This window comes from Bactrocera tryoni, chromosome 1, assembly GCF_016617805.1.
Source record: "Bactrocera tryoni isolate S06 chromosome 1, CSIRO_BtryS06_freeze2, whole genome shotgun sequence".
NCBI lineage: Eukaryota > Metazoa > Arthropoda > Insecta > Diptera > Tephritidae > Bactrocera > Bactrocera tryoni.
In genome coordinates, this window is record NC_052499.1 from 41,000,740 (window position 1) to 41,021,751 (window position 21,012).

General features: G+C 35.7%; 2 protein-coding genes across 4 annotated transcripts in view; one reads left to right on the forward strand and one right to left on the reverse strand.

Annotated features, from left to right (window-relative positions):
- Positions 1 to 17,766, forward strand: part of LOC120767008 (probable aminopeptidase NPEPL1) — a 39,347-nt gene extending 21,581 nt beyond the window's left edge. The window contains exons 5-6 of one of the 3 annotated variants that reach the window (XM_040092821.1): positions 15,061 to 15,221; positions 15,282 to 15,306. In XM_040092821.1, the coding sequence (XP_039948755.1) occupies positions 15,061 to 15,221; positions 15,282 to 15,291 (171 nt within the window). In that variant the 3' untranslated portion in view covers positions 15,292 to 15,306. Of the gene's footprint in view, positions 1 to 15,060; positions 15,222 to 15,281; positions 15,307 to 17,236 lie in introns of those variants that run through there. The other 2 variants (XM_040092820.1, XM_040092823.1) reach the window with 2 other exon arrangements.
- Positions 6,998 to 9,291, reverse strand: LOC120767011. Its single transcript, XM_040092834.1, has 2 exons — positions 9,026 to 9,291; positions 6,998 to 7,569 (listed from the first exon to the last, which is right to left on the reverse strand). The coding sequence occupies exons 1-2, from the start codon at positions 9,162 to 9,164 to the stop codon at positions 7,010 to 7,012; spliced, it is 699 nt and encodes a 232-aa protein (XP_039948768.1). The 5' UTR covers positions 9,165 to 9,291; the 3' UTR covers positions 6,998 to 7,009.
- Positions 17,767 to 21,012: the final 3,246 nt, after the last annotated feature.

Consider the following 21,012-nt stretch of genomic DNA (forward strand, 5'->3'; position numbering starts at 1 on the left):
TTTTCCTTTCGTTACTTGCTGCGCTTGTGTTGTGTTTGTAATTTTTAAAATCGCACCGGATAGCGCCATAAATCAGCACTTGTTTAGTTAGTTGCAGCGGTGGCGCTATCAGCGGCATCAGACTGGCAACAGGAGTCAATACAGCGGTATACAAACCGCAATTCGGGCGAATATTTTATAATAATTATTTATTTGTGCATCATCCACATGCAGGCTTGTTGTTTTGTAGTTGCTTTCCGCACAGTCTTCTAGGCCACAAGGCGCTTTCATAAAATAACCGTCCGCCCGCCGTTTATTTGCCCGTCAGTTATTTTTTATTGCTTAAATATTGGAAATTGCTCCCTGGTGTAGTAACAGTTTTTTCTGCTCACCAAGTTCTCCTGCTCACACATAACCTCAACTCTGCGCGCAAAGTCGGAAGCCACTAACATCATATGACTTTGTTATTTCAGTACATGTATTTTTTGTCGTTTTGTTTTTCTATTTCTTATTTTCTCGCGGTTAAATATTTGTTGCTCCCCGGAGCTTGTGTTTATGAATTTTTTGTTGTCTTTTAATTCAAATTGGAAAACAATATTCATATGTTTTACGAAGTCACTGAAACAATTTCTTACTTAAAATGGTGTGGGAACAGCTGGACCGAACACATGTTCACTTAAAGTCAATAAAATATCCTATATGTATATTATCCCATATGTTAATTATAAAATCAAGTATATGGGCGGAAAATAGTATATTTAATATATTCGGGTTAGAGCAAGGTCTCTAATCATATGGACAAAAAATTAGTTTTGTTAATCGATGCTTTTTTTTAATTAAAAAAATAGCGACTTCAGAAAACTTTTACGAATTTCGGGTAAAAATCAACAGTTACTTACCGAAAGTAAAAAATTCTTCGATACGGCACTAGTTTTCATCTTTTCATAAAGTGTATAAATTTCATTGAAATATTTTTAGTAAATGGTAGTTATGATAATTCATGGACCGATTTGATAAAATTCAGATTTTATCTACACCTGGTCTTACCAACGGAGTGGACAACATGACCTAACCAACGGCGCCGCAGTCGCTTAATTCGCTGAACTATGTCAATATCGTCGTATATCTCGTTCCATCGACTGCGGTATACGCCGTTGCCAATCCGCAATTGACCATAAATTTTTCTCAGAACCTTTCTCTTGAAAACTCGTAACGCCAACCCATCAGATGTTGTCTTCGTCAATGCCTCTGCACCGTATAGCAGTGGGTATCTTGGCTGCAACAAGATGGTGGTTCAAGCCGATGTTAGGACCTCGGAGCAAACGCACGTCTAAAACACTGAAGACGTGTCTTCCGTTCATCACAACAGGATCGATCAAGTTGGTAGCTTTTCGATCCGGAGACAGCCAGGTAGCTTGATGAATCTTCCTATGCTGGAATCTTGGCCCCGTCGAAGTCGATTAGTCCCAACCCATTTGGGGATGTTTCATCATGAAAGCTGAATTTACCGACCGTTGTGCCAAAGATACTTTCTTTGCCCACCCCGGCGTCAAAGTCACCAAGCTTGATTTTGACATCGTGGCGGGGACATCGGCTTTCTCTACCGTCGTGGCATGGACGCAAATCAGCGATTTGTTGAAGAACTTCACCGGGGTGAATTCCAAAACTCGGCGACGGAGTCTCTTTCTCCCAGGACGAATCCCACACCGAATTCATGCTCTTTTATGTAGTAAATGCCACAAGGATCCACTCGTCTCTGTTTTTGTCCGGTTCATCGCACTTCTTGGACGGGGATTATGTCAGCCTTCACGCTTACAAGCGGCAGCGGGCCAGCGGCACCTTTCCCATTTAGAGACCGGACATTCCAGGTGCATGCCCTTAAATTGTGATCCTTAATGCGTTTGCCGTGGTCGTCATCAACAGGAGGGGTCTCTCAATCGAGGCTGTTTTCTTCTTTTCATGGGGGGGTGTTTTTTCCCAAACCCAGCGCACCACCCCGGTGGAGGGATGTTTCGTCTTCTCACTTTAGCTTGCCTTCAAACGGATGTTCTTTGGCTACCCAGAGGATACTTGGTCTAGAACCGGAAGTCGTGAGCTGCTTGAGCCGTGTGTAAAATAATCGTTTCTTGCCACTCCATCCTTCATGCACTTACGTATACTTACTTAAAAAGGTCTTGATATAAAAGAATGTGGAGATGTTATGTTTTTGCGTGTCACTGAGGGTCATTTGTGCACGGGGTTGTGTTTTCGGAATTACACAGAAGAAGAGTTTAAATATTTAGTAGTAATTATTAGGTTTTACGGATTATTAATAATGTGGCACCGTCTTGTTGAAAGCACGAATTGGCCATATAATAATCTTACAATTTCTGTAAAAAGAATTGTGTTATCATGTCGCGATATTGAGTAACAGTCACTGCTTGACCAGCATCATTTTCCAAAAACTATGGTCCATTATGCCTCCAGCCCAAAATCGACACCAAACAGTGACACGTTGTAAATGCACTTGTTTTTCGACAATCACACGTGGATCCTCAGACTTCCACAAGCGGCAATTTCGGTGATTAACGAACCAATCAAGGTGCAAATGAGCTTAATTGCTTAGGACAGTTTTGTTCAAAACATGTGGTCAATAATGCTTTAGTTTTTTTGATAGAACTTAACTCGGCTATCGCTCCTGCTATGCCCACTGTGTGACGTGCCGTATCGCTGTGTATCTCCAGAAGTTTCATCGGGCGTACCCACCAAAAATCTGATACGATTACTTCGCACTTCCACGAGCATTTTTTCTTTTGATTTCCGCTTCGTTTTGTTTCCATTTTAACCTAGTGCAAAAATGCTATTAGTTGCTTGCCAAGAGCGGGTTTGGAATATTTGTTTTATTTTTATTACACAGGCAAATGTTAAAGTTGAGGCAACGCCATAAGAGCGCTAACTAAATGTAAGAAAACAAGGCAGACTCAGATTGCACACAGACCACATAATAACCTTGAAAACTTTTTATATGCAAAAGTTTATCGTAGAAAATTGAATCGAAAGGGATAAGAAAGAACATCGAACGAATATTAAAGACAAGTAAGCCTTCGCTACATGTTTGGCTCGGTGTTGGAGTCTGTGCCAGGAGAAAGCGAAAAAGTTGAAGAACCCAAAACGCAAGCATACATCAAGGCGTGTAAACAATATTGAAAAGTTTAATCGCTGACAACACGTCAAAGTTGCGTTTGCTGCTTGGATCTGTTTGTTGCCGAACATGTACGGCTTTGCGGTTTGTCTGTTCGTTTCTTTTTTATATCCTTATGCGACTTTCGAAATTTTGTTCTGCGCTGTTTCTGCTGGCAGTCGAGTAAGCTTTCTGCACAGTTTAACACGCGGAAACATCTGGGCGGATGTCTGGGAAATCTGGCTGTTATGATGTGCTTGTAATACGGTTTGAATATTGTTTCATTGATACAAATGCCGTGTTACATCGATGAGTGGCTTATAAAAACTTTGAAACAACTTGCAGAGTTTCTGGCGCACAGTGGGTACTTTTTGGAGAGTGACTTTTGTAAATTTTAATACCACTTTATAGTTATGGAGGGCTTCATGTTTTTAGACTTTTCTTTTTAGTTTCAAATCACAATTAATCGTAAGAATAATAGTACAATTTCTATAAATAAGATGTAGCTTGCAAAAGTCCCGTCTTACTAATATTGTGCACCAGAAAATATAAGTGAAAATTTAAGGATAATTGCGTTTTACAGTCTCCCTTTACCACTATGCCCTTGCGATACTTCAACTTTTTTGGCCTATCTGAAAAATACGCTTTCTGGAGGTTTGCAAAGTATGAGAGCTACATTTTCAAGTTTGAATAAAAAAGTCGCATCAGGCCAAATCTGAAGAACTCGATGGTTGGAGCTCGTTTTACTAACCAGTTTGCGTGGTAATGTCAAGTTTTTTTCTCGTCAATTGGATTTTTTCCTCAATAATTGCTTTAGTAGAGTCCTCAAACTATTTTTCCTATTTTTAGGTAGTCGATCTTGTGAATTTCAGAGAACGGTAGCCATTACCTTTACGGCCGTCCGATGGTGCAGTATTTTCCTTTTTCGGAGTTTGTTCGCGGATGAAATTCGGTCCGACTACTGTTCCTTGGTCCCTAATGCTTACCAGTTGACCTTTATTTCGTTTGCCTATTCCCTCAGCCATTTTGCGGACCTTCAGTAGGCGATCTCTCAATACGAGCTCTTGGACTTTTGCCACACCTTCCTCTGCGATGGCCGTTTTCGATGCGTGGCATTTCAAATCTTCTTTGAAATCCGTAATTCGTTAAATTTTTGACTGTCGCCATCGAAGGAAAAGGTTCTTCGTGTAAAGCGTTCAAGCGGTCTTTGATTTTCTTCCCTGATTTTCCACAACCGAAGATTGCATCACCGTCTAATATTGTTCGTTTTAGACTATCCTAAAATCCTCGGATGCGTTTTTTTTCACACAAAGTAAAAAAATCGATTACGGAGTAGTTTAGATCTCATCATGCATTCGTAATTGCCACATCTCCACCGCGGCAGCTCATAATATGAAATGTGAAACATATGACAGCCAACATTTGCGGCATACAGGCTATGATAATGCTTCATATTGTGAGTTCTATGCCGACTCTCATACTCTCATTTTTACCCCCCTGTCATTCTTATAACGAGTATTTATTTCCTTATTTGTTCTGCCTTGAATTTCGCTTTAATGCATTTTATGTTTCATATTTTTCTATTATCTTGAATATTTCATAAATTATGTATCTTCTTTTGTACTTGTGCATTTACCATTCAGCCAATATTTGCTTTCACTCTCTAATGTCGGTGTAATCGTACATTTATCAAACAAAAGTTTTATAATGCGAACTTCACTTGTAACTTTAGAGAGGGCATTGTTAAAGTGTCTTTGGGCTTATTTTGCACAATAAGAAAAGAAAATTGATATCTTTGCAATTGTAGCTTTAAAATAAATTATAAAGTGAATAAATAAATCTTGTAGAAAAGGATCTTTTCTCCTACTACAACTTTTCTTAGGTTAGGTTATGTTAGATGGAGTTCAGTTGCTAGGTCCCAGAGGATAAGTCATCATTTAAGATGTCTGCGCTTGACGCGAATTTCAAGAGACTTTGCCGCCTACCTATGGATACTTCCTCCAGTGTATCATGTCGTAGGGATCCCAGACACAGTTTAGTCTTGCCAATGCGGGACAAGTGCGCAAGAGATGCTCCAGTTCAAAGGATACTTGCAAATTAATGAGAAAACTTGCACGATTCTGCTTAGTATTTTATTTTAGTCAACTTAAATATGGAGGTTACTATTATTTCTTTTCGTAGAGATAATGATAATGCTATCATGTTCGAACAAAATACTGTGTTTTGAGACATTGTCTTAAGCTCAGTAGATACATCTGCTTTCTTCGAATTGCAATCATACGTTCACTTTTTCACTTGTAAAAAAATATTATTTGTGCCTAATGCTAATACTTTACAAATTAGTTAAATTTTTTGAACATCACCATCACAACACCGAAATAATACCGTGATCAAATTGAAAGGTGAATTTTTAATTTATACTTCGCTTGTTTTTCGAATCGGAAATTGTTTTTTGTATGTATTCGGTAGTACTGTTAGTGACATCTATACTAAATTTCACGTCAAAATATTCATTAGTATTTGAGATACGCGTCGTTTTGTGAGGCTCTAACAGTGAATTCTTTGATTTTTCTGTCTGAATTTATTGAACAAAGAAGTGCGATAATGCATCATCTCATACTACATTGCTTATTCGCCATCATTTCGCCACATTTTCAACTAATATCGTGCCGAATTCGCCTGATTTATCTTCGTGTAAACTCTGGCTATTCAGCAAATTCACATGACCACTCCGAGGACACCATTTTAACTCAATTGAAGATATAAAAGCTGAATCGAAGAAGGCTCTGATGGCCATCAGGACGGAAGATTTTTCCAAGTGCTATGAGGACTGGAAAATTCGTTGGCATAAGTGTATTGCAGCGAGAGGGATTACTTTGAAGGAAATGAAATGGACAAAATTCACCTTTCAATTTGATGAACCTTCCAGGTTTGAATATGTGATCTGATCAATCGCCTTCAGAATAGGCTGCTTCTGAAGAAGTACAAGCATGCAAACGCTTCATCCAATATTTCATACACTTGCTATAAGACTCGGCTGTGATGTCCTTCGGTAATTTCAGTGAATTTTTTTTCGATTCCGACGCATATTTGGAGCGCCATTCGCTAGATTCTTAGCTATCTCGTTTGGGACATTTACTAGTCTTAGTTTTTGAAAAAGATTCAATCTTTTAGCTTCATATCCAAATCGTTAACCAAAATGTATTCAGATAATCTATAAGAGATGCCTTCTGCTATCTCACTATTTCTTCAACGTTTTCGATGTTATCGTCATTAACAGCAGTGGACGGACGACCAGAATGAGGCAAGTTTTCGATGACTTCACTACTTTCACTGAATACTTTGTGCCACTCAAATACTTATGTGGGAGACTCACCAAAACAGTTCTGCAATAGTTGTAACGTTCCGTAGCTTTGCTTCCAATGGAAATCCAAAACCTCAAGCTACGCTTTGTTAATTTTTATGGTAAAAATCGCTGAATTGCTTGTAAAGATAAAATTTTACAAGAAGATTAATGGCAATCTAAGAAGAATTCCGAATCAAATTTGATCAGATTCTATGGGAAAACGCGATGCTCTGAATATTATTACAAATTCGAAATTTTTCGAAATTTCACAAGGTTGCAGGTGTCAACATTCGAATATTAAACTTAATAAAACTTTCTTTAAAAAAATATTTAATATTTAACCAAAATACAAACTATAGCAAAAGCATAAAAAAATAAAGGAAAGATTAATTATAACACTACGGTAAATAAAAACAAATAGCTTTTTAAACTTAAAATCAATGTATGTTTCATTCAAAATCCCTTCTTTGGTAAAATTTTACCATGATCAGTATGAAAATATAAACTATTAATTACACAAATATTTATTTGGATTCATATATTTTATTAGATAATCTCTTGACTGACGATGACTTTGAGGTACCTAAATATTCATTTTCCTCTTCTTCTTGAAATTGATTCATTTTATTTAGCATATACATTCTGAATAGTCTTTGCCTTTTGCTGGAGAGTTTTTCATAATCAGACAGCAAACTTTTAAAAAATAATTCATTTCCATTTTCTTTTGGTTTCTGCTTCGTTCTGGAGTTTAGGAATTCAATCATTGGTCCTGCTATCATCTCAGATATAGATGTCTTACTCTTATTCGTAGGTATTGGACTGCTTTTGTCAGTACTTACTGCATCCGTAAAATCATATTGCGACATGTCGGCAGTTTGTTCTTCGATGTCAGTGCTATTTACAGGTAAAATACTGCTCATATCACGATGCTGATGTACAAATTCTTTCAAAAAAGACATTGCATCAGCCAAGTACCACTTCCGCTTCTGTTTACCACTCGATCGAGATGGTTTGTTTTTTTCTTCCCTCAAATATCGCGAATATGAGTTCCGTAAATTTATCCATTTATTTTTGCATGCTGCTACTGCAAGATATAAAATTTGGAATTTTAAAATTGTTATTATTAAGGGGTATACAAAAATTAAAATTAATTAAAATATAACTTCAGGAATTTGATAACTAGGGAATCATTTAAGTCGCTTTTGTCTTTTCTCGCTGTGGGGCTTCCACAATTGAAAACTTTGTTAGGGAAACCTGAAAAGTTGTCTGGAAAATATTATCACCATTTTACCTTCAAAAACACAACTTTGCGAAATGGCTTTCTATAGCGGATTCCTTTGAAAAAATGTGTAACTTTCCTACTAATTAAGCAGGAGCTATAGATGGAAAACACAAAGGAATACAGTGCCCTCCAAAAGCAGGATCAGATTATTTTAATTATAAAAAATTTCATACAAAACATTTATAAGCTTTAGTTGATGCATATTGACAGTTCATTTGTGTTGATGTTGGCGACTTTGGACGAAATTGAGATAGTGGTGTTTTCAAACACTCTCATTTTGGAAAAAAAACTTATTCAAAAAAAATTGAATTTACCACATAACCAAACGCTATGTCCAGAAAGTTGCAAATGCATACAACTTCTTACGAATGAGCGAAGAATATACAATTACTGTTTATTAAGAGCAAGATGAGTCATGGAGTGCGCATTTGGTATGCTTGCAGATAAGTTTCGAATTTTTCATACAGAAATTGTGTTGTCGCCTAATAAAGTATAAACTATTATATTAGCTGCTTGTGCTTTACATAATAGGGGTATTCAGACCAGCCTCGTTAATTCGTTAGTCGTTATTCGGTAGTTTTTAACATGTATTTTCTTTTTGTAAAATTAACAGACTATCGTTCTACCGAGTAACGAACTATCCATCTGGCAAGCTTGATAATTGTTTCGTTACTCGGTAATATCACATCAGCTGTTCTCCTGCTCCTCTGTACATCAATTTAAAGTACTTACCAGTAATAAATTTGATCTGCTCCACATAATTTTCAATTAAATGACTGACAATTTTTGATTTTGCACTTTGTTGAGGCATTTTTACTCTTTAATAAAATTGAATCAGCTGTTTCGGAATAAAATTTATCATACTACAGAGGTAGAACAAAAAGTATGTTCACAGTTAAGCCTTTCAACGAAGTATCAACTAACGAATTACCAAATTAACAGGCTTCGGTCTGAAAACCCCTAATATGATTCGGGAACGAGAACATTTTCTTCATGTGATATATAATGAACGCGATGATATGGAATATTGAGTTCAAGGGGCAACAAATGAAAATATTGAAAACACAAGGCCAGTTTCTATCATATTTTAACTCCACCACGGGATTAGTTTCTTGACAAAATAAGTACGCTATCTAATTTTTTTTTAGTTTTGTACTTTATACATATTTACAAGGGACTCTCACTATGTTTTTAAATACTTATCAACATTACGTATGATGTATGCACAAATAGTATAAATAAATTAAAATAAACTTACCTTCACTATTCATTTCGGTAGCTATTTCTTCCCATAGTTTTTCCGTTATTAATTTATTATTGTGATCTTTAATTTTATTATTAAATATTGGGCTCCTTGCCTCGATCAAAAACACTAATTTTTCCGCGTCAATGTTCATTATAACAATTTGTATGCACAATGAAAGCACAAATAAAATGCGCAATTTTGCCTATGAAAAACAACGGTGCAGCTATAAGCAACGAAACGGGTTTTTCTGTCTTGTCTTGTCTGTTTCATTCGGTGTGCGTTCCGCCGTAGCAAAACGAAACGAAAACGCATGCTCGTGCTCTCTGACTTGTTTGAAGAACTGTTGTCAAACTTCTTATGTACATATGTATGTACTTTCATGCAGCCAACGCACACCAAATGCGACAAAACCGTCTTTGTTGTTTATACATATGTACATGCTGAGCTACGGCGCAACCCACAGAATGGAACAGACAAGACACGACAGATAAACACGTTTGCTTTTGCGGTAGTTTTTATTTTGCTTAAAAATTAAATGTTTTATTAATCCTTCCTGCATCGTTGTGAAATTTCGAAATTTTCTCCGATGCATTATCAGTTCAGAAATCAAATAAGTATGTAATGATATTTTCTGAATCGCGCTTCTGGTTGTATGGATGCACCCACCATTCTCTTTTATTTCTTTCATTTCGTTCAAAAAACTCAAAATGTCGCATTGTGCTTCCCTTGGTGTGGGTTAGAGCACAAAAGGTTTTTGTGTCTTATAGGTCCGTTTCCAGCTCTTAAGTAAATGCTCAAGAAAAAAAATTCCTTATTTCTTGAGCTGTAGTCAAGCAATTTTGACAGCTGATTACGTATTGTGAATGATGCACATTAGAAGAGCAAGAGGAAATAAACAAAGAAAATAAACTTATGTGTGTAATATGTATGTATGTATGTGTGTAGTAACATAAATATTTTCATTGTGATTTAAGGAATGTTGTTGATATTGATAAGGTTTATGCAACATTTCAGCAGGAATAAAGGGTTGTTAAACTTATTCCAGTGTGAGAGCGCCTCAAAATTAGCGTTTTTTATAACATTTTCCATTATGGCCAGATTGAACAAAATTACAATTTTTGGCATTTAAATTCAAACACCCAACATTTAGTATGAATGAAAATTACTATATAGCGGTTATTTATTATATGGAGAAACTATTTAAATCTTTTTAAAGAATATTATAACATCTGACTTTTGTCCTTTCAATGCCCAATAATTGGATTTAAGCTTGTTAGCTCTCAATCATTAAACGTTTTTAATCATTTTCATTGAAAATAAAACTATGATGCTTCAAATTACAAAAACGTTTCATCAAATATCTTTAAATTCTACAAATTTATTTAATTTTCATTTTTATAAGTGGTCTTGAACGATGCAACTAATCCCTCCGTTTACATATTTTTTTGATAAAATTTCAATCTGGCCATCGCTCGTTTCCAATTGCTAAACGTCAAAACCTCCTGAACTCGATCAACTGTCAAAGTTTAGGTGGTTTGACGTTTATCTCTGATTTCAGTATGAACATTTGAAGCGAAAAGATACATTGCTATTAGTTAAAGATACTGTTATCAGGAAAGGATTTAATCTTAGTTTCCGTAAGATTGCTCGGGAATTGATCGATATTTTAAAATAAAATGTTCGATTTTGGGAACTGGGGTCTACATACAAAACGACACATTCATTGGTGCTTAATTTGCTTACTGGATAATTAGATAGAATTTAAAATTTCGTTGTAAGGGAAGTTGGCGTGGTTATTTCCGATCTCGCTGTCGGTCTGATAGGTTCAGAGATATGGATTTTCAGCTTAATGTTTTCGGTGCCACCCCCGTCGTCTAATTTTGACCTCGGCTCCTATGAAGTGTAAAATTTTGTTTTTTCTATGGCGTATTTATTTATTGCTTTATCGCGCTTTTAGTTTTTTTTTTTAACATTACCGTTATATGATGGGCAATTGGCGGGGTTAGCCGCTTTCATCGATTTTCACAGTGTTGACAGAAGTGCTTCTGAGATTTGTCCTGAGCGATGTTGGCTATTATTGCTTGCATGACTTCTACTAACAAGAAGACCCGTAACTGGGCTTTGTAAAAATCAACTAAATACTTCATTTTAAACTTCCATTCAAATGGAATAATGTTTGACTTCATAGCATTAAAACAATTCGAATAAATACCATTCGGGTACGTACATACATATGTACATACTTACAGTACGCATCAATAAAGTTTTGATATGATATTTTGAAATATTTCACAAAAGAAGTTGTTCAAAGTAGATTTTGAAAGTTACGCACCTATTTATTTACGTATTTTTTATAACAAAATTTCATATTCTTGTTTATTAGTTGAGAACAGTCAGAAATAAAAAAAAAAACAAAAGATATCACATGCAGTATTGTCTCAATTTTTTTTTTTGGCACAGTTATTTAGCTATTTTTGCAAAAGGTTCTAACGGATGTCTTGTTTTGTAAAATCATCGTCGACTTTGTAATATATCCGATGAAATAAATTTCAATTCATGAAATTGAAATTAAATTTATGTTGATAAAATAAATATAAAAATTTAAAAAAATTGTTTCGTAAGATAAAGGGTGATCTAGTTTGAGGTTCCCTACTTTTTTTTTTAAGGAAAAAACATACAAAATTCAAAGTTAATGGGGAGTGTTTAATATTATTCGAAAGAACATTATTTGACATTTATTGTTTGTAGATTATCTCTTTCAAATGTTGGCCGTAGCTACGTCTCAGATAGTCCATCCGTTGAGTCCAATTTTCGATGAATCCTTCGAGCATTTCGTCTGGTAACTGGCGAATGACACGCGTGATGTTTTGCTCCCAGGCTTGAATCGAAGCGGGATTGTCCGCATAAACTTTATATTTTACACACAGGAAAAAGTCTGGTAACTTTATGATTTTGTAATTGATAAGGAGTGCTAAGCCGTTCAATCTTTCCTGGAACATCGTTGTTCTGAGCCAAGTCTTGATTCGGCGCAAAGATAAAAAGGATCGTTCAACGCTAGCATTTGTGGCTGCTTAAGTGCAGAGTACGTGAGGGAGAATATGAATCGTCGGATATACATATATACATATGTATATCCTTATCGCAAGTGCAGAGGGTTTCTAAGGCAGAGATGAGTTGTGTTCTCGTAGTCATTTTCATTTTCAATTGTTGTTGCCAAAGCGCTACTTCTGCGTTGAGCTTCGTTTTTTGCAGTTCTTTGTTTCCGGGCAAGATTTTCCCAAAACGTCTAACTAGGCATTCAATGATTACAGTTAAAACCTTTTCTTCAAAATTTAGGTTAAATTTTGGTAACAGCTGACTCAAATTGAAATTTTCAAGAACTTCATCGGAAAACCGCATTTTAAATCTTACATGACTGTGTCAATGAGTGGAATGTATGCAGAAACCGTGTAAAAGTCTTCACAGCTTTGAGATAGGTGATCGTTTCGATGACTCTGACGATTACATGTTCTGGGTTTTTTTACTTCAACATCTAATTCAGCCATCTATGTAGCATTTGGAAAAAAAAAATTATTAAAGTGATTGCAAACAATGTTGTTATGAATTTTGATGCTTTTGAAAGGTCGATTGATTTGTTCTGGAGAATCACACTAAGTGGCTGCGTCAGTGACAAAACATCACTGAGACAGAAAATTCCAACAATAAACTCGAAGTTGCACAGTACGGTGACCAGATTCGATGCTTTTACTACAGTCGTTCTATTCTTCCATTGACTTAGTTTTGTAAGTTCCTGAACGATTTCGGGAAGGGTGAATGTGAATTGAAGAACGACATCATGTCTTTGTACCCACTTTATCTCACAAAGTTGTACAGTCTTGAAACTTGGAAAAATGTTGTAACTTCTCTGAATATTTCAGATATCTTTCCAATGAAAGCAATTTGAACGGATTTCGAAATGCTGCTGTTCAATTTCTGGGAAAAGCATGGTATCATGGTTTGCCTTCGAAAACATACAGAAAAATGTGCCAAAGAGAGAATATAGGTACACACTTGTATATATATAAGTTTGTCCTGTGTAAGCATTGGTTTATTTTGCATGTCGGTCTGTAGGCAAGAAATAAATTTTAAAAACTTTATTGAAAATAAGATGAATTTGATTTTCATGTGATATGATATTTGTGGTTCACTGGAAATAACGTATAACTTTTTAATTTTTGTGGGGGGGACTCTCCCTCAGTTCCCCCCCGTGGATCCGCCTCTGGGTACTTTTTTGTGATTCTCCGAATTGTGAAAACAATTTTGAAACTGCGCAGAATCTGATGCATGTTGTGTCTCGTTGCTGTTTTTGCATACAACACATTCCAATATCTGTCAGTAGGGTAATCTAGCCTGTTTTTTGACATTTTTTTTCATAGAAATTTTTATTCTACAATAGAATTTTTTTCACATATTATGAGGTATTTCGTGGAGTGTATAAACAAATTTTTTCGGAATTTTTTGATGACATCTGTCGGAGAAATGGCTGGGTGAATGAGATACGTTTTTTCACTGGCGGACACGATTTCTCATGTTTGGATCTTCTGAAACACAAGAACCCAATTTATTCTTAAAAAGTACGTGAATGGTTATCGTCCCTACTAGAATCATGAAAAAATGTTGATAAATAAAAAAGTAATTAATTTTTTTTTTAATTTTTCCCATGTTTTTTTACATAAATTTTGTCATAACATTGTCAATAAATTATAAAAATATATGGACGATAGCCAGGCGTTTTGTGAACATTTAGAAAAAAAGTAAGCAAATCGGTTGAGTATTTCGACACGAATCATGTCCGCCAGTTTAAAAAAGTGTGTTTTGAGAAAAACGCTTTTAAAGTTGGAGTTGTGCTCTCCGAGCGCTCCGCACGTCGAGCGGTATTATTATTTTTGGGCCTTTTTCGAACCCTTCCAATGGTAAAGTGGGTTTCTACATTAATTCAGTATAAGGGAACAGAAAATTCAAAAAAAAATTGAAAAAAAGAATTATGGGACATACTGTGTGTACTATGTACATAAAAGAGGGCATTGCATAGCTAAACTCTGTAACATTGTCTTTGTTGAATTTGCATTTGTGTGGCTGGCTATAAACTAGCAAATAAATATTAATTGAAAATGCATGCAACCGCCTCTTCCTCCAATCACACGCACACATACGCGCTTGCAAACTAGTGGTGCGTGCATACTGATTGATTTGACACGCGCATTCCTTCATACACACACAGCCCACTTAAATAACGGTTTTATTGCCTGGTTGCCATTGTGATATGTCAAATGAATGTCAATTATATTGACAATAGCCACTTTCGCTTTTGACATTTGATTTCTGTCACAGCCATCAACCGTCCTACACACACAATCATATATATACAGGTTCACTCCAGCGTACGCCTGCATTCTTCGCTTATTTCGTGTCAAATCAAGTTAACAAAAGCGACGGTGCTATGCAATATTTTAGCATTTAGTTTGCGTGTATCCCTTGCATATGAGCGATTTCTCTTCTCTGTCTGCGGTTGGCATGCGAGTATCCAGGATCGTGTTTTGAGAGCAAATATTTTTGATTAGCTTTTTATGACAAAACTTCATGCAAAAATTTTCCGTTATCGTTCTGTTCGTTTGCGAATATGTCATGTCAGATGCAACGTTGCATTACCATTGCTTTGTTGTTATTGCATTTCTTATCTATTGCAATATTAAATTTTTAGAGTTGTATTCGGAAGCGAGGTATAAACGCAGTGCATGCTTGGGTGAAATTTGTTAGCATTTCGATTGGACGCTGCTTGGTGAACATTTTTCGAATTTTTCTTTCAGCTGAAATCCTTCACCGTATCCCCAAGGAAGCCATATTATATAGCTTTATGGAAACGCATTGTTTCTGTTACTGTTTTGGTGTTGTGACCGACCGTAGATTTGTTCATCAAAAGTAAAATCTTAAAAATATTGTATTGAATATATGAATAACACATTGTATAATAAATATTTATAGCTGCTTTTTTAATAATTTATTTTCAGGATCGTAATAACGCTCAACCGTCCTGTGCTGGTGTCTTTGTTGGCGCTCATCTAGGGTTCGATTATCCCGGTGTTTGGATGCATGTCGATATGGCTACTCCAGTATCGACGGTATGTATAGCAAATACTCGTATATGGTATACTACTGTGGGCAAAAAACAGTAAGACTTTTTAATTTAAATTTCGCGCGAAAACCCATTTGTCGACATTTTTTTTTCTAGGTTCGTATGACTGTCAGTGACGTCTGTGCCAAATGTCACGTCAAAAGAATCATTAGTGTTTAGTATACGCTTGTCTTTCTGAAGTGCGTATATAAAGTGAATTCGGCGATGAGTAAAATTATTCGACAAAGCAGTTCCATTAAATTTTGTGTGCGGAATCAAATTTCTGATGCCGAAACGTTCAAAATGTTTGCGGCGTGCAAGTGTTTTTGATTGGTACAAATTATTCAAATTCGAGAACGTGTTAACAACGAACCACGTCCAGGACGGCTATCAACATAAAACACGTCTATAAAAAAAGGAATTTGTGGTTGAGAATCAACGATTAGATTAATGCCAGTAAGATCGGCATCGTTAGAATATCGGAAGGATCAGTGAAAACCATTTTGAAAGATCATTTGTGTCTAAGCAAAGTGAAAGCACGATTGGTTCCAAAATCACTTAATTTTTTCGAAAAACAGTATCGCGTAAACATCTGTAAAACTATGTTTTCCGACTTACAGGATGTCATGGAACGTATTATTACTGGCGAGCAGTGCTAGATCTATGCTTACGATTGGGACTCGTGAGTTTTTCGCCAAATTCTTAACAAACAAGAAACAACATAGATTTCTTCATCAAAAGACCCGCACCCACGGTATTCACCTGATTAAGTTCCGTGTGACTTCTGGCTATTCAGCAACTCAAACGATCGTTGCCGGAAAACCGTTTTGAGTCAATTGAAGACATTAAACGTAAATGGCGCTTTAAAGCTATTCAAGAACTTGACTTTAACAAGATTGGAAAAAATTTTAGCACAAGCGTATTGGGGCCAAGGTGGATTATTGAATGTGAAGAATATATTAAGAATATTCAAATTATGAAAAAAGTCTTACTATTTTTTGCTCATAGTAGTAGATAAGCTTCGCGTGCGTTAAAAGTCGAGTTTGACGATAAATAAAATTTCCTTTAAGATCATGAGCTTTACAATTTGAAAATAAGCTTTTCATTGGGTTGTAAAATCTAAAAGAAAAAAACAAATTGCATAAAACAGTCAAATTTCGGCCGTTGATATCTTTTAAACGATTCTTCTTTATTAGCGTAGAGATCGTTAACGTGGTTATAGCCGATGATTAGGTTTACGAAATTGTATGAGACCTTTTTTGTAGAGCCCTCAATTTAATTTTACACAATTGACTTTATATCTAGATACCTATTCAGCTAATTAAATACATCTATATGAAAGGTGGCGCCAGATAGGTAAATTGCATGTCTGACGACACTCCTAAGTCTTTAGAATCCCCACACTCTACTCGCTCCTTTCTAAACCATCCTGTGCCAGGAGCACATAAAGTTCATCAATACAAAAAGTTTTATCTGTGAAAACTCAGAGACAGCGTTAAGCCTCGACCGATAGTTGTTAATTTTTTCTTTCTTTTCCTATAGAAAGCTTTACATTCGCATACAAGATATCTGTAGTCTCTAGAGTTCTTATGCCGTTTCCTTTGAATCTTAATAGTCGACATGTACGTTGAAACTATCGAAAGCCATGCGCATGGATTCAATCAATAAGGCTACGGGGGAGTATTCTTTAAACTCCAGAAAGTTTTCAACCTCTGCTACCACCGAGCTTAATGGTGTTTCTGGAATTAGTTTTTAGGGCTCATTTGTTTCTTTGGACTATACTTAGAAGTAATATTTTTTCTCAGAGCCCCATAGAACTTATCCTTAATGCTTTATCAACGCTTTATACCTATATCGAGATTAATAAAGAAGTCGCCAAAGAAATCTCGAATTGAATGCAATGAATTAAATTCGTTAATTTTCGGTATATGTCCAAAATAAGAGTAATTGATTCAATAACTTTTAAAATCATGATTTTACATTATTATAAAATGTCCACTTTTATTTTGTAATCGTTAACACATACTTTCTTTTTACATTTTTGCTTATATTCCGCCATCTTTTCGTTGCAGGGTGAACGTGCCACCGGCTATGGCGTAGCCCTCTTACTAACACTCTTCGGCAACTATACAAAATGCAGTCTGCTGCAATCGATTGCACCCAACGATGCGGAACCGCCAACGAAGCGCGTTTGTCGTGATTAGGCAGCAACAAAAATGTTACAATCCCAGTATGACTTATTCCCGAAATATGAAATACATCACCAAGCGAAGTACGGTAGCATGGAACGAAGAGGCGTCCGTCCAGCTTTGCTTGATGCTGCAGCGAACAGCAGCAGCATGAGTTATTAGGGGAGAGAACAACAATGCCAGTAATCGCTTCCATCACGCTTTACGTTTTATCGCAGCGGTTTTTTTTACTTTATTTTCGGTTTATTACTATTTTGGATTTTTTTTGTGTGGTTTGGTCTAACCAATGTGTACACTTTTGAGCGCGTTTTCAATTTCAATTGTAAACGATATTATCCGTAAATTCTACTTACTCTTCTTTATCTTGTATTGTGAAGTAAAAGGAATAAACTTATATAAAAATAAAAACGAAATATTTATGCTTTATTTAATTTTGCTGCGTCAAATAGCTTTTTCGCCTGACTGCTCACTGATGCTCGCTTGCAATTACGTTGAACAGCCGGTAAACAGAGAACTGGAAATATGATATAAATACAGAATTATCTGCTATCTTTTATCTTCCACAATCTGCTTCCAATATAAATAGCATAAGGCTATGTCAGTATTATTTTTGTGGTCACCTTGCCATCGTGCAATTATGTCCTTGCGATTTTGTGCTCAACCACAAGCACTTGCGTGGTTGTAGGTCGGCTAGTGATTCGTTTTTAGCTTAGAATGCTGTACATAGCTTAAAGGAGAAATTACAATAATTTGTCTTAGCCAAACGAACTGCATTATGCATTTCCATCTATGTATGTGGTATACAAGTAGCTGGCAGTGGTATTAGTTTCTTTCGTATTGTTTGCACACAAATTGATTGTGTCGTCCCCTTTTACGAGTATAGGATGTCTTCGTTTTCAATTTAATGACTTCGAAAAGAATGTAAGTAAAGTCAACATCATTTAGGCTGCCGCAATGTCCAACAATTACGTTCGTTAAATAAATGTTGAAATGATTTTGGAAATATAGATTTTTACGACCGTTTTTCTTACGCAGAGTGAAGATAGCCCTTTGGTGGATAATGGAAGCAGAGTGATTGGTGATTTGATTTTGCTGTTGGAAGGGAAATCACGCAATGAAATCAAAGAACGCTTGGCCGCAGTATAGGGCGATACTTCTTCTTTGGTGAAAACGGATTTAAATAGACGTTAATATGTAGTAAGGCTCGTTGAATTAGAAATTGATGTTTTTTCAGTCTTCTTTGGTAAAAATACACCTTGATTGTTATGCAAAATACTGCATTGCGCAATAGTCGCATCGGATAATAACATTGGTCGACAGTGGTTTGTTACCCCGGATAGTATAAGATCGATTTTTGATATAATTGTACCTAAGATTTGCTCTTGTTTATATTTAAATCTTTATTTTCATCTAATTTGTATGAAACAAAATAACTGAAATCTTTATAATGTCGGTTTTGTTTTGAAAACAAGGAGAGTTTTTTGAATCTTTATGAATAGCTTCATGCAAACGACACATAACACTCAAATAGTATTCCTTGTTCACAGTTTGGCGGGTCGAAAGTAATTCGGGCGGCACCACACCTCGATAATCGAAGAAAACTGTCAACATAGGCTTAATTTTTTACCTGCTTTGACGTGGTTGTTTCGGTTTCGGCTCACGATATTCGGTCAATTGATCGTCTGTTTCCGAGTTGTAAGCATAGATCCAAGATATCGCCAGTAATAATACGTTCTTGACATCCTGGTAGTCGGAAAGCATTGTTTCAGAGACGTTAACGCGACGATGTTTTTCGAAAAAATCGAGTGATTTTGGAACCAATTGTGCTTTCACTTTTCTTATGTCCTAATGATCCTCCAAATGATTATCACTGATCATTCCGATATCCTTACGATACCAGTAAAATCTCTGACTGTTGATCGTCTACTCTCAAGCTTTTCCTTTATTTTATTGAGGTGTTGATCATCAGCAGTGGCGTAGCTACAACTTCGCGCGCCCGGGGGCAAGGATGTTCTACCGCCCCCCTTCATCTACCTACCTACAAGTTTCATGAGGTGGTTCGAATAAAAGTGAATTTTTATAAAATATCTTCAATATTAAGTATATAAAATTTAGGAACTAGAAGCCACGCAAATTCTAAAGTTCCAAAATTCTCACAATACGGTTTTTGAGGAAATTGATAGTAAATTTACAAGACATCTTATTAAAAGCCATAGAGAAAACCCATTTTCACCCTATATCTTGTACACTTTTGACACAATTTTCAGGAATTTTTGACCGAATTGTGGTTTTTGAATACCATTTTTGAAAATTTGGAGAAATAAAAGTATTTGTTACATTCAAAGCATAGGGTAACTGTGAGAGTGATACGAAAGATATTGTTTTTTTTGTCACTCCTACGTCACAATGTGTCGCTCTCATAGTTTGCCCTATGTTTCAACTGTGACATATCCGTTAGTTTCTCAAAATATGTTCGGTTAAAGAAACTATGGAATTTTTTGTCTGTACACGAGGCTTGTTACAAATGTTTCTTGAAAATGGAAAAAAAATCATTCAAAAAACGAATCTACGCTTTCCATAAACTTGGAAAAGCTTAATGACCGTTTTGGTTTTCTTTGTAATCTTGAACAAATTATAGAACAAACCAGAGACACATTCAATGACAAACTCGTCGAAATTAAAGAAAAATGTCAGCAACTTGCCGAATCCTATCCAGATGACTTGGATAACGAAGATTTATACAGTGACATACCTACTTTTATTAAAGAGAGCGAAGAAAAAAAACGAAGAACAAATTGGATTTTCGCCAGAAAAAGTTTTATTATACATTTTTTCAATGGGACTGGAAGCCTACAAGACGTTAGCGACAGCTTTAAGAATACTACTCACTATACCTATATAATTGCATCTTGAGAAAAATCTTTTAGCAAACTTAAATTGATTAAATCTAACTTGAGATCGGCCATGAGTCAGAGTAGACTGTCCAATCTTGCGATTCTCTCAATAGAATGTGAAACTGCTTCAACTTTAAATTACAATGAAATGATATGTGATTTTGCAGCGATCAAAGCTGGAAAAGTGCAACTTTAAGTTCTATCACTATTTTTAAGAAAGATATAAGACAAATTCAAAGACTGAAGAGTATTCGAGTAAAAATTAATATTTTTCATTGTTATTCAGATTATTACGTTGTGAGAGTACAACTCTTTATCTTTTATAATAAAGTTTGTAAAAAAAAATTGTTGAAGTATTTTTCTGAATATTAAAAAACAGCGAAGATCGTTTTGCCGCCCCCCAAGACGTTGCGCCCGGGGCGACGGCCCCCTTTGTAATAATTTGTACCAATCAAAACCACTCGCTCGCGACAAACAATTATCACCGAAGGCGTTTTCGGACATTCTGAACGTTTCGGTACCAGAAATTTGATTCCCCACAAAAAATTTAATGGAACTTCTTTGTTGAAACACAAATACTAAACATTAATGATTATTTTGATGTGACATTTGTCACAGATGACCAGACACTATGACCTACCAAACTAAAAAAAATTTTCTACGAATGGGATTACTCGCGAAATTTAATTTAAAAATTCTTACTATTTTTTGCCCATAGTATTATAAAGTGAAATTTCTTTAAAGTTTAGTATTTTGTGATTGCCT